At 50.7% G+C, this 14,538-nt stretch overlaps 1 protein-coding gene across 1 annotated transcript in view; it reads left to right on the top strand.

Moving 5' to 3' along the window:
• SART3 (spliceosome associated factor 3, U4/U6 recycling protein) overlaps positions 1-14,538 on the top strand; it is a 67,305-nt gene that overhangs the window by 27,745 nt on the left and 25,022 nt on the right. The window contains exon 12 of the mRNA XM_040416619.1: positions 6,740-6,849. Coding sequence (XP_040272553.1) covers positions 6,740-6,849 — 110 coding nt within the window. The remainder of the gene's footprint in view (positions 1-6,739; positions 6,850-14,538) is intronic.

Raw genomic sequence — 14,538 nt, forward strand, 5'->3', positions numbered from 1 at the left:
ACCGTGTCCGGGCCATTTGTCCGTGCCTCCCAAACAGGTGAGCGCTGCAATACTTAAGTCTATCAGTATCTGTCTTCTGTAAACCAATCTTTATCCTATTATTTACTCCAGTATTCATTTTATTCCACGACTCAGTGCTTCATTCCTTTCTGTGAAAGGCAGACACTAGGCAAGAAAACTATCAGGCTTTATGAAAAACACTACAGATGCATTCTATATGTACACTATAAGGGCTCATGCACATGACCATATATATTTTGTGGAACGGAACAGCTGGCCCCTAATAGAACAGTTCTGTCCCTGTCCGTAATGCGGACAATAATAGGACGTGTTCTATTTTTTGGGGCGGAACAGACATATGGAAACTAAATGCACAGGGAGTAACTTCAATCTTTTTTGCGGACCCATTGAAATGAATGGTTCCGCAAAAAACACAGAAAGAAAATACATTTGTGTGCATGAGCCCTAAGACAAATACACGTTAATGAAAGGGGTATTCCAATGAGAAACCTTTACCTATTAAATAGGTGATTACTATTTCTTTAAGGCTTAATGATGTATTTAGCTAAAAAAATACAACACCTCTTAATGTACAGAAACAGATATTGCAGGGAGAATTTTCATATGCAGGCATACTTTATTCACAGGGACCTTTGGTATGTATTCGTATTAAGTTCTGCCATCCGCATTTGTACATTTTTACTATACCATGTATTGGCAAAATGATCTTTACTTCATGGCATTGCATTTAATTGTAGTATACAGAGCTTGTTATTTCTCGTGCATGGCATTGGGGGACACAGCACCATGGGTATATGCCCAGCTGCCACTAGGAGGCTGACACTAGAAACAAAAAAGTGTTGGCTCCGCCCAGGTGGGCTATACCCCTCTGCAAGAGCCGAGATACACCAGTCTAGTTCTAGTGTCCGTAGGAGGCAGACATGACCTGTTTTGCAGGTCATCCTGCTAATTTTATTTTTTATTTTATTCTATTTTTTTCTCCTTTTTTGTACAGGTTTCTTCAGGACGCAGGGGTGGCTCCATCGTGTTCCACTTTAGTTGCCCCCCTGCGGGCGCGTACTCAGGTACCCGGCAGCCACCCAGTCCCCACTACCTGCTTCCGCAGCGGAATTCCGGCGGACCCACGGCTCCCGTGTTGAGTCCGCCGAGGGGGTGGCTATTGCTGCGCCTGAAAACGTCGGAAGGTGAGTATGGCGGTACCCCACCTCCACCCCCTCCACCCACCACAACCACCTCTTGTCCTGGCCCCCTTTTTAGTTTAGGGAGGCTGATGGCTCTTGGGGGCACTGCACGCTTGCCTGGGCATTCTTTTTGCGGGGGAAAACTTCCTTGGGGCACCCTCGTTTCTAGGGCCTGGCCCTTTAAGACGGCCGATTCTTTCGGCTCCTTCCCGTACCTGCGGGTTTCTTCCGGCTAACTCCTGGCCTTCGGGGCCCCCGCACTCCCAGAGAATCTGTGCTGCGTCCCCGCTTCTGCTGCTGCCTCCGGGCGTTACCGCGATCGCGGGCGTCCGTTTCCGGCAGCATTTTTCTACTCGAGGCCCCGGCTTTTCTCCAGCCTAGGCCGCAGGTCACGTGGGGCGGAGCTTCGTCTCCGCCTTCTGCCTTCCCGGGCTTTTTTCTCCTCCCTCCCCTTTGTGGGCGGTGCCCTGGGAGCCGCGTTTTTTCCAACCAATCCAGCACCAGCGCGGGCTGCTGGGGGGGGCGTGTCTTTCTTGACTACCGGTTCCTGTCCTGCCTGCAGCTGTCGCATCTTGCTTCTCCTGCGCCTCGGCTCTCTGGACGTGCTTCTGTGGGACACAGCACCTTGGGTCTGGTAGGCAGCCTCTGGCTGACTCTTTTTTGCTTTGCAGGCTCCTCCATCGCCCTCATGTCTTCTTCTGGTCGGGCCCCCACTCCCCCTGCCGCTATTTCCACTCATTACGCCTGTTCCGTATGTAATAGGAAGTTCCCATGCGGTCAGTCTTCCTCTCTCTGCGTGCAGTGCCTTCCCCCCAGGCCCACCCAGTCCGCCCCTGCGGCCCCCTCTTTGTCGGTCCTTCCGGAATGGGCTGCTACCCTGTCCCAGGCCATAGGTAACCTTGCCAGCCTCTCCCAATCCCTAGCGCAGTCCTTGGACCGTCTGCCCGCTCAGATTGCGGCCGCCTCGGGCAGGGACCCCCCCGCCGGGGATGTCCGTTCCCGCTCTGGTACGAGGTCCGGCAAGCGACCTCGCACAGCCTCGGCTGGGTCCCATTCTTCCTCAGCTACCCCGGATCACTCCCCGGTTAGGTCTGAGTCGGGCGAAATTTCTTCTTCAGCCGCTTCCGCCGTTCCTGGGGACTCCTCCGCTTCTGATTCTGAATCAGAGCGGTGCTCGGCGATGTCTGCGGCCATTCAGGACCTCATCAAAGCCGTCCGTGACGCGCTCCATGTGCAGGACGTACCCTCCTCCTCCTCCCTGGAGTCGGTGTCCTTCCGCCGGACTAGGCGTTCCACTGTGGTCTTCCCGAATCACGAGGATCTGGACGCACTTCTGGCTAAAGAGTGGCGTCATCCTGATCGGCGCCTTCATCTTACCAAGGCCTCTGACGTCCCCTATCCTTTTTCTGAGGAATCTGTCAATACTTGGACGGTTCCTCCTCAGGTAGACCCTCAGGTTGCTCGCCTGGCGAAGGCTACTACCCTTCCCCTGGCTGACGCGGCTTCCTTGTCGGATCCCGCTGACAAACGGGTCGACTCTTTGGCCAAGTCTGTTTTCATCGCAGCGGGTGCTGCCATCCGTCCTGCGTTTGCCGCCTCCTGGGTGGCTAAGGCCTGCGCTATCTGGGCAAAACAGCTTGTTCGCGCTTTACCCCCAGACTCTGATCAAGGGGAACTGGCAGTGCTTGCCTCTCAAATTTATCAGGCGTCCAAATTTCTTTGCGATGCCTCTATGGAATCGGCCCGCCGATCCGGCCGTGCGGCCGCTAACTCTGTGGCCATCCGCCGCACCATCTGGCTTCGTTCTTGGGCGGCAGATGCCGCCTCCAAGAAGGCTCTGATTTCCCTTCCCTTTCTCGGCGGGAAGCTCTTTGGGAAGCGTTTGGAGGAGCTCATCTCGGAGGCCACTGGCGGTAAGAGCTCTCTTCTTCCCCAGAATCAGCCTCGCCGCCGTCGCTTTCCTGGATCGTCCTCTCGGGCGCAGTCCTTTCGGTCCTTTCGGGCCCCCCCTGCCCGATCTGACAAGAAGGCCTCCAGGCCTTCCTTTAAGACCAAGCCCTCCTGGCATGCCAAGCCCAAACCTGCTCGCCCCCAGTCCACTAAACCTCCTTCCGCATGACTCCGTCAAGGTGGGAGGGCGTCTGCTCGCCTTTCAGGACGTCTGGCAAGCAAGTGTAGAAGACGCTTGGGTTCTGGAGGTAGTCTCCTCCGGATACAGGATCGAATTTTCCGATCTTCCGCCGGGACGGTTCTTCCTGACGTTGCCCCCCAGGTCCCCCTCCGGGGCAGAAGATTTTTTTCAGGCCATTCGTTCCCTTCGCTCTCTAGGGGTCATCGTTCCGGTTCCAGAGTCAGAACGCTTTCGGGGGTTCTATTCGAATCTGTTCACGGTTCCCAAAAAGGACGGTTCGCTCCGTCCTATCCTGGACCTGAAGGCGCTGAACCGCTTTGTCCGGGTCCGTCACTTTCGTATGGAATCCCTCCGGTCGGTGATCGCCTCCTTGGAGTCGGACGAGTTCCTGTCGTCCATAGACATTCAGGACGCCTATCTCCACGTCCCCATTGCCCTCTCCCACCAAAGGTTCCTTCGCTTCGCGGTAGGTTCTCTTCATTTCCAATTCGTAGCCCTGCCCTTCGGCCTGGCCTCTGCTCCGAGGGTCTTCACCAAGGTGTTGGCGCCTCTCATGGCCCTTCTTCGTGCCAGGGGGGTCGCCTTGATACCTTACCTAGACGATCTTCTGATTCGGGCCCCGTCGTTGGAGGACAACCTGTCCAGCCTGCACATCACCCTCTCAGCTCTTTCCCAGTTCGGGTGGCTCGTCAACCACTCCAAGTCCTCCCTCGTCCCATGCCAGAGGATGCCCTTCCTGGGCATGATTTTCGACACTCGCCTCGGGCGGGTGTTTCTCCCCCCAGAAAAGATTGCCTCCCTTCAGGCGGGGGTGACGCTTCTCCGCGGCCCGTCCACCCTGACTATCAGGACGTGTATGCGCGTCCTGGGGAGGATGGTGGCTTCCTTCGAAGCCATTCCCTATTCCCAATTCCACTCCCGGGACCTTCAGTTGTTTCTTCTATCCAGGTGGGACAAGTCCCAGGCAGGTCTCGATCGCCTGGTTCGTCTCCCTCTCCAGCTTCGCCAGGACCTCTCCTGGTGGCTTCTTCCTCGGACGGTGTCCCTGGGCCGTTCCTTTCTTCCCCCCAGTTGGCGGGTGGTCACGACGGACGCCAGCCTCTTGGGTTGGGGAGCTGTCCTCGGCTCCCTCACAGTCCAGGGTCTTTGGTCTGCTCAGGAGTCCTCCCTGCAGATAAATGTACTCGAGCTCAGGGCAATTTTCCTGGCACTGTCTCACTGGACCCCACGTCTTCGCGGTCTCCCGGTCCGGGTTCAAACAGACAATTCCACCGCCGTGGCTTATCTGAACCACCAAGGGGGCACCAGGAGCGTGATGGCCTTGCAGGAAGCCTCCCATATCCTGCGCTGGGCGGAACTCCACGTTCCCGTCCTTTCCGCGGTGCACATTCCCGGGGTCGACAATTGGGCGGCAGACTTCCTCAGTCGTCAGCTAGTCGACCCGGGCGAATGGTCTCTTCACCCAGAGGTGTTCCTCCAACTTTGTCACCGATGGGGAACTCCGGACGTGGATCTTTTCGCGTCACGTCTCAACCACAGGATTCCGCGCTATGTCGCGCGGTCCAGAGACCCTCAGGCTTTCGCGGTAGACGCCCTAGTTCTGCCTTGGTCTCAGTTCAACCTTCTGTACCTGTTCCCCCCCATTCCCCTCCTGCCCCGAGTGCTCAAGCGTCTCAAGGCAGCCCGGGTTTCGGCAATCCTGGTGGCTCCGGATTGGCCCCGCAGGGCGTGGTACGCAGATCTAGTGTTTCTGCTCGCCGACGCTCCGTGGCGACTTCCTCTGCGCCACGATCTCCTTTCTCAGGGTCCTCTGTACCACCCGAATTTACTTCAGCTTCGTTTGACGGCGTGGCCGTTGAGACCGCGGTCTTGAAGTCCCGTGGCCTCTCGGATTCTGTCATTCAGACGATGCTTCACGCTCGCAAACCTCAGTCAGCCCGTATTTACTACCGGACCTGGAGAGCGTATTTTGCCTGGTGCGAGTCTGGGCGCTTCCGCCCTCTTCATTTCTCCGTCCCTAACGTTCTGGCCTTCCTTCAGGCCGGTTTTGAGAAGGGTCTTCGCCTAGCTTCTCTCAGAGGACAGATTTCGGCCCTCTCAGTCCTTTTCCAACGTCCTGTGGCCTCGCGGGCTCAGGTTAGGACTTTCCTACAGGGTGTCGCTCGCCGAGCCCCCCCCTTTCGTTTTCCAGTGGAGCCGTGGGACCTGAATCTCGTCCTTGGCGCCCTTCAGTCTTCTCCCTTCGAGCCTTTGGCAGAGATCTCTCTGTCGTTTGTCTCGTTCAAGGTGGCCTTCTTAGTGGCAGTCACCTCCATACGCCGGGTTTCCGAACTGGCGGCGCTTTCTTGCCGTTCGCCTTTCCTGGTTTTCCATCAGGACAAGGTGGTGTTGCGTCCCGTTCCCTCTTTTCTTCCAAAGGTGGTCTCCTCGTTTCATATCAATGAAGAGATCGTCCTTCCCTCTTTCTGCCCTAATCCTTCTCACCCTAGGGAGAAATCCCTCCATTGCCTTGACGTTGTTCGGGCCCTTCGCCTGTACCTTCGCCTCACGGAACCTTTCCGTCGTTCGGATTCCCTTTTCGTGGTCCCGGCGGGTCCTCGTAGGGGTTTGCCTGCCTCCAAGGCTACCATCTCTCGCTGGGTTCGGTCGGCTGTCAAGGAGGCCTATATCGCAAAGGGCCGTGCTCCCCCTTCCAGGTTGACCGCTCATTCGACTAGGGCAGTTGGGGCTTCCTGGGCGGTGCGTCATCAGGCATCTGCTTCCCAGGTCTGCCGGGCCGCCACCTGGGCGTCAGTTCACACTTTCTCTAAGTTTTATCACATTCATTCTCTGGCTTCCGCTGACGCTAGCCTGGGGCGCAAGGTTCTGCAAGCAGCTGTGCTTTAGATTGGCGACATGGCGTTCTTCTTCCCTCCCTCAGGGACTGCTTTGGGACGTCCCATGGTGCTGTGTCCCCCAATGCCATGCACGAGAAAAATGGATTTTTTGTACTCACCGTAAAATCCTTTTCTCGTAGTAGGCATTGGGGGACACAGATCCCTCCCATTTTCTTACTGAGTTTCTTCTTGTTGTGGTCCCGGCGATTTGTGGTCGTTGGGTTTCCCCAGTTGAAGACTTGTTGGCGTTCAGTTTTCTGTTTGTTCAGGTGTATGGCGTTCCTACTGCTTTTGTACCGACTGGTGTATCTCGGCTCTTGCAGAGGGGTATAGCCCACCTGGGCGGAGCCAACACTTTTTTGTTTCTAGTGTCAGCCTCCTAGTGGCAGCTGGGCATATACCCATGGTGCTGTGTCCCCCAATGCCTACTACGAGAAAAGGATTTTACGGTGAGTACAAAAAATCCATTTTTTGCAGATCTGACTGCAGCTGAATTACAAAATTAAATAAATTTCACTTGACTCCCCCAGGCTCGACACTGTAACAACATGCAGAAAGCTAGAGAGCTCTGGGATAGCATCATGACCAAAGGCAATTCCAAGTTTGCCAATATGTGGCTGGAGTATTACAACCTAGAAAGGTAAGAACTGAATGAACATTTCGTTGAATTCACTCCTTCAGTGATGTCTAACTAACATAACTAAAAGAAAATGCTGAACCTCGAGCACCAGTTTTTGAAATACATAGTAACATAGTACATAAGGCCGAAAAAATACATTTCTCCTTCCAGTTCAGCCTGTTATCCTGCAAGTTGATCCAGAGGAAGGCAAAAAAACCCTGTGAGGTAGAAGCCAATTTTCCCCACTTAAGGGGGAAAAAAATTCCTTCTCGACTCCAATCAGGCAATCGGAATAACTTCCTGGATCAACGACCCCTCTCAAGTAGCTATAGCCTGTAATATTATTACACTCCAGAAATACATCCAGGCCCCTCTTGAATTCCTTTATTGTACTCACCATCACCACCTCAGGCAGAGAGTTCCATAGTCTCACTGCTCTTACCGTAAAGAATCCTCTTCTATGTTTGTGTACAAACCTTCTTTCCTCCAGACGCAGAGGATGTCCCCTCGTCACAGTGCTGGGGATAAATAGATGGGAGAGATCTCTGTACTGACCCCTGATATATTTATACATATTAATTAGATCTCCCCTCAGTCGTCTTTTTTCTAAAGTGAATAACCCTAATGTTGATAATCTTTCAGGGTACTGTAGTCCCCCCCCCCCCCCCCCCCCATTCCAGTTATTACTTTAGTTGCCCTCCTCTGGACCCTCTCCCGCTTTGCTATGTCTGCCTTGTTCACAGGAGCCCAGAACTGTACACAATACTCCATGTGTGGTTTGACTAGTGATTTGTAAAATGGCAGAACTATGTTCTTATCACGGGCATCTATGCCCCTTTTGATGCAACCCATTATCTTATTGGCCTTGGCAGCAGCTGCCTGACACGGGTTTTTACTGCTTAGTTTGCTTTTCACTAAACTTCGTAGGTCCTTTTCCATGTCAGTGTTACCCAGTGTTTTACCATTTAGTATGTATGGGTGACTTGCATTATTCCTTCCCATGTGTATAACTTTACATTTGTCAGTGTTAAACCTCATCTGCCACTTCTCTGCCCAAGCCTCCAATCTATCCAGATCCATCTGCAGCCTTGTACTGTCCTCTTCCGTGTTAATTACTTTACACAGTTTAGTGTCATCTGCAGAAATGTATACTTTACTATGCAAGCCTTCTACAAGATCATGAATAAATATATTGAAGCGAATAGGGCCCAATACTGACCCCTGAGGTACTCCACTAGTGACCTAATCTGAGTGTGTACCACTAATAACCACCCTCTGTTTTCTATCATTGAGCCAGTTACTTACCCACATACAGACATTTTCTCCCAGTCCGCGCATGCTCATTTTATATACTAACCTTTTATGCGGTACAGTGTCAAATCTATACTTAATTCCTACGTCACATTAAAAACCTCCAGAAAAACCAGGACCTTTCCACTTACGAGTTTCGTACCCTCATTTCGGTTTTTAGAGCCGCTACCTGAGGTTATACTTGCCAAGACTAGGCACTTCTGACTTTTACCTTCTAGATGAAATTAATAAATTCCAGGACAACCAATGTAACTTCAATATATTGTATAAGACACTCAGTAAGGCCAAGTTAGACGTTCTCACCCATATGTGGAGATGGATGACAGATTTTCTCTGGTGTTGCTGATGTCATCAATGGACATTACTGGTGTGTCACCATACTGGATAAGTGCCAACGTGTTCGCCCCTGCATAGACAGGAATCGGGAGACAAAAGCCCTAGAAACCCCTATTAGGGTGACAGGGGCTAGTATGCCCTACCTGTCTATACGAGGTACTTGCCCCGCAAGTGGCGTCCCCGTCCGGATACCTTTCCCTGTTGGGGGCGGAATCCCTAGTACACCCTATTCAGGTAACTCCCGACGTGTCACGTTTCATTCAGCGAACTCTTCAGGGGAGATGTACTTGTGTAATGTCAAGACAATGGATGGGGCTTACATTACAAAATAACAAATGGTAAGGGGAAGATTTGCTAAAGGTCATTCAACACCATCGCAGATGGTTGGTCAGTCAGACTCAAAACCCCTGAATAACAGCAGCAATCCACTTAGCTTAAATGCAGGCACACCAGTGGGTGATGCCTGCCAGAGTCCAGGTCTGACCCTAGGATATGTGCAATCCAATTTGGCTGTCAGCAAGGAGTGCCTACCTGTCAGCGCCTTTTAAATGTCCCGAGCCTCGCGCCAGTGTTCCTGATCCGCCCCACTTCCGGTCACGTGACGCCAGTTGAAGGAAGTCACGTGGCCTGTGGAACGCAAGGAAGTGAGCCGGCATACTGTAGCGCCGCGTCCCGGAGTGTGCGGCGCCAAGGATGACGCCACAAATCGCCGCGGCGCTACAGTATGCAGGCTCACTTCCTTGCGTTCCACAGGCCACGTGACTTCCTTCAATTAGCGTCACGTGACCGGAAGTTGGGCGGATCTATTCCCCCCCCTTTTCCCTGGGGAGCGCAAGTCTGAAGGGGAATTGTCTGGCTCGGACGAGGTCTTGGAACGGGACCCCTCGCCTAAGCTCTCCACCATGGTGGCTGACTTAGTGGCGGCTGTCCGTGACACCTTTTAACCTCCAAGGGGATTCTCCTCCTTCCACTGGTCGGGAGTTTGCCCTTTTTCCGCCCAAGAAGCCGGAGGCTGCCGCGTTTCCTGTCCATGAGGAATTTTCCGCGGTCATATCCAGGGCCTGGGACCGTCCTAATCAGAAGTTCTCTGCCACCAAACGCATGGATATGCTTTATCCTTTTCCGGCTGACAGCGTGGAGAGGTGGTCTTCTCCCCCCAAGGTGGATCCCCCAGTGACCAGATTAGCCAAGAACACGGCCCTCCCTGTCTTGGACAGCTCCTCCTTACAGGACACTGTGGACAGGCGCCTGGACTCTCTTTCCAAGTCCATTTTCTCACTGGCGGCCATGTCCCTGCGGCCTGCCTTTGCCTCGGCAAGGGTGGCCAGAGCCCTCTCGGTGTGGTTGCATCGCCACCACTAAGACCTAGTGGAACAGGATGCGTCTGCTGACACTCTGGATTTGGTTCTCCAGATGTCTCAGGCTTCCAAGTTCCTTTGCGAAGCTTCCATGGACATTGCTTCCCTCTTTGCACGCATTTCAGCCCTCTTGGTCACTCAGCGCAGAGAGGTCTGGTTGAAGGTGTGGGACGCCGACGCTTCTTCCAAGCTGTCGGGGGGTAATAACTCAATTAAGAATTATTAATTATGGTCATAAAAATAATTAAGCATAAAAAAATAACATATTAAAATTTGTCATAAATTCTTAAAATCATGACCTGGTGAATTGTAGACAACCTAATTGATACAATTCACATCTGAGTCCGACTATTTCCTCAGATAAATAAGTTCTTTTTGACGTGAGATGATGTTAATGATAAAATGTAGTTCTGCATTATACAATAATACACAGGTATTATAAAAATATGCAGATTTATTGGTTACAAGATTATAAACATATATAAGTAAATAAACACAATGATACATGCAAATGAATATATATAGCGTTAATATAAAGCATTACAAGCTTAACAATACATGTGAGTGGAAATAACTTGTCACATTATAACCAAGCTATTAGGTTAGGATATCAAAATATGAACATAAGTTATATACCGTATTTATCGGCGTATTTATCGGCGTATAACACGCACAGGCGTATAACACGCACCTTCATTTTAAGGGAAATTTCAGGAAAAAAAATTAAATTTCAAATAAAGAACTTTGAAGCAAAATAAGGGTAGCTCAGAACTTTTTTTTATTAATATTATTACCACTTATAAGGTAAATAATGTAAAAGGACAGTAAAAGCAACTGTTGATCTGTGGATGGCACTGTTATGGGGTGGGGGATCTGTGGATGGTGCTGTTATGGGGGATCTGTGGATGGCATTGTTATGGGGTGGGAGATCTGTGGATGGCATTGTTATGGGGTGGGAGATCTGTGGATGGCATTGTTATGGGGTGGGATATCTGTGGATGGTACTGCTATGGGGTGGGAGATCTGTGGATGGTACTGCTATGGGGTGGGAGATCTGTGGATGGTACTGCTATGGGGTGGGGGGATCTGTGGATGGAACTGTTATGGGGGGATCTGTGGATGACACTGCTATATGTCATCCACAGATGCCCCTCATAACAGTGTCCCCCAATACACCGGGCCCCAACGCTCACCGAAGTATTTATAAACGTGAATCCTTATCCTGTTATTAAGTTGAACTAACGCTGCCCTCTCCTATGTTCCCATGTTCCCCTGTATCCCCACAGCACTTACGATTCACACGCTTCCATAGCAGGCAGGGCGGACGGCACCAGTAACGTCCCTCACTGACGTCGCGCGTCTGCTCCGCCTGCTTCATTCATAAAGTGGGCGGAGCAGGCGCTCGACGTTAGTGAGTGACGTTACTGCTGCCGTCTGCTCTGCCTGCTATTGAAGCTTAAGTAAGTGCTGTGGGGATACAGGGGGGACATGGGAACATGGGAGAGGGCAGCTTAATAACAGGATAAGGATTCACGTTTATAAATACTTTGGTGAGCGGCGGGGCCCGGTGTAAGAGTACAGTGACTGCACCGGGCCCCGCCCCTAGTTACGGACTCCAGCCCCTCCTCTCTCCCGGCTCATACAGCGCAGTCTGTGATGCTGCATCTTTGCCGGGCCGCAATGAATATCGGCGTATAACACGCATACATCATTTGCCCCCTATTTTCAGGGGGAAAAAGTGCGTGTTATACGCCGATAAATACGGTACATTACTTCTGTTCAGATAAAACCTCATGATATCAGGATGGGCATGTCTAATCCTAGACATCATTATCGAATGCTAAATACATTCTGCCCCCCCCCCCTAACCAACTACACATCACATGGCTTCAAGATGGGCAAATCCATTCAAGGATATAACTTAGAAGAGACAACTATATCCTTCCGCCCCATCCTGAACTATTTTCACACATATAACTTTGGTAAGACTATTAAGACAAATAACAGGGATCTTATGAGTCTAGATTCTTCAGGTAGAATGAAGCCTCACAATATCCTAAGACTACATCTCAATATGGAGATGATCAATTAATTTAATTATTTATTTAGTCGCCAATCTAGATGGTATAATTTCACCCACACTATCAAATTAGTCTTAATAAAATGAAATATCATTTCCTGTGTCTCTTACCAAGTCCTAGTAGGAATCTCACTTCTGCTCCTAGGAAAGCTGGGTGGTCCATCATAGCGCATCTCACCATGGCTTTCATCTTGATAGACCCCTCTAGAGACTCAACTCCTCTCTCCTTTTCCTTCTCCTTTCTTTCTTCCTTTTCCCTTACTGTGTATGGCTTATGATCACAAACTTATCAGTTAGACACACCTTCCTAGTTTGGATCTTTCCAATCATTGTCGGATGGGCGTGATCATTGATCATTGATAAAAAATGTGACATCATAACCTTACCCAGAATGCACTTTTGCTACTGTTGTAATGTCACCTACTGATACCTAAGTGGCACTGCTGTATAAGCTATCTGCATCATAGTATAAAGGGTTAACTTATGTAAGTCTGAATATCCATTTTGACCTTAGAAGCTTTAATTCAAAGCTATAGGGATTAATTCTGACACTTGTAGCAATTAGAGACAGACCTCTAGGCGTCTCACTTAAAGTTTCTCACACTGTTGATTTATGGATCATAAATAACTTGTTTTCTCAGAGAGATATCAGTACCTCCTCTGTCATACCAAAGATGTGATTAATTGTTACAAAACACACATCTTCACAGACACTCTTCTAATGAGAAATATATACAATATACTGGATACATGTTGTCTTCGTAACATATAACAATATAATATAAACAAATATATATATATATATATATATATATATATATATGTCCTACTGATTGTTTTATGCAAAGGACTAACTAAAGGATCATTAAATGAATACATACATATTATATATTTTGCTTCATTAATAAATGCCTAATTGTATAGGTAATTATCACCAGCTGCTTCTTATCTTATCTCTCGTCATAAATTTATAAGTAGACAAGGAGGCATCTTCTCAGACTGGTACATTCATGAGAAAAATAACACTAAAACTTTGTGTGACCTTAATTTGGCCTACTCAAGACATACAAAATTGTAACTATAGTCGAGCATGGCTCTTAAAGGCAATGAACATCCATCTTGACAATAATGAATTGGATATGAATGCATTCACCTATGAAAAGGCACAACAAAGCGTTCCCTTGCTAATCTCCCCTTTGAGGGTTCCAGACTTTTTGGGGCACACAGCCGCCCCACCCTGCCGCGCCCAAGCAGTCTTCCGCATGAAGGGACGCTCTCTTATCAGCGGGTTTGGAGGGCTCATGTTCAGGACGCATGGGCTCTAGAGATTGTAACATCTGGTTACAAGATAGAATTCGCGTCCAGACCGCTGGAACGTTTTTTCCCTTCTCGCATTTCGGGGGATCCGGGCCGAGCCTCGGACCTCTTGATGGCAGTTTCCTCCCTTCTGGACCGGGGAATTATTACTCCAGTTCCCCCAGAGGAACGGGGCACAGGTTTCTATTCAAACCTGTTCGTGGTCCCAAAGAAGCAAGGGTCGGTGCGTCCGATCCTGGATCTGAAGTTTCTACGGGTGCGGAGGTTTCGAATGGAGTCCCTCCGCTCCGTTATTGCCTCTCTTCTTCCAGGGGAGTTCCTCACGTCCGTAGACATCCAGGACGCCTATCTGCATGTCCCGATCGCAGAATCGCACCAACGATTCCTGCGCTTTGCCATTTGCGGTCGACACTATCAGTTTGTCGCCCTTCCTTTCGGGTTAGCAACCGCCCCTCGGGTTTTTACCAAGATTCTAGCGCCGCTCATGGCGCTTCTTCGTACCAGGGGCATTCCTTTGCTACCCTACTTGGACGATATCCTGATAAAGGCTCCCTCGCTTCTCCAGGCTGAAGACAGCGTCCGGGTCACTGTTCAGACTCTGGAACAGTTCAGCTGGCTGATCAATTTCCCAAAGTCCTCTCTCCTCCCGTCCCAGAGGCTCTCTTTCCTGGGGATGATTTTGGATACCTCGACCGCCAGAGTATTTCTTCCAGCCTCCAAGTCCTTCCAGATCTAAGGGGGAATTTCGCACCTGCTGCGCTCCCCGTGCCTCTCCATCCGGGAGTGCATGCAGGTCCTGGGCCTCTATGGTAGCCTCTTTCGAGGCCGTTCCATATGCCCAGTTTCACACTCGTTTGTTGCAACAGGAGATCCTTTTCCTCTGGGACAAGACCTCTCGTGGTCTGGACGATCGCATCCGCCTGTCTCAGCGGGTTCGGGCAGCTCTTCCTTGGTGGCTGTCCCCGATGAACCTGAGATTGGGAAGATCCTTCCTCCCGTTCTCCTGGACGATTGTCACCACCGATGCCAGCCTCCTGGGTTGGGGCGGTGTTCTCCAGTCTCGCACGGTTCAGGGGGTTTGGTCGGCGGCGGAATCTCGCCTTCCGATCAACATTCTGGAGCTGAGGGCGATTTTCCACTCCCTCTCCCATTGGACTCCTCTCCTGCCGGGCCTCCCGGTGAGGATTCAGTCGGACAATGCCATGGCTGTGGCTTACATCAACCATCAAGGCGGGACCCGCAGCCGGATGGTGATGCAGGAGGTGACGAGAATTCTTCTGTGGGCGGAGTTGCACGTTCCGATGTTGT

Source organism: Bufo bufo, chromosome 2 (assembly GCF_905171765.1).
Source record: "Bufo bufo chromosome 2, aBufBuf1.1, whole genome shotgun sequence".
NCBI lineage: Eukaryota > Metazoa > Chordata > Amphibia > Anura > Bufonidae > Bufo > Bufo bufo.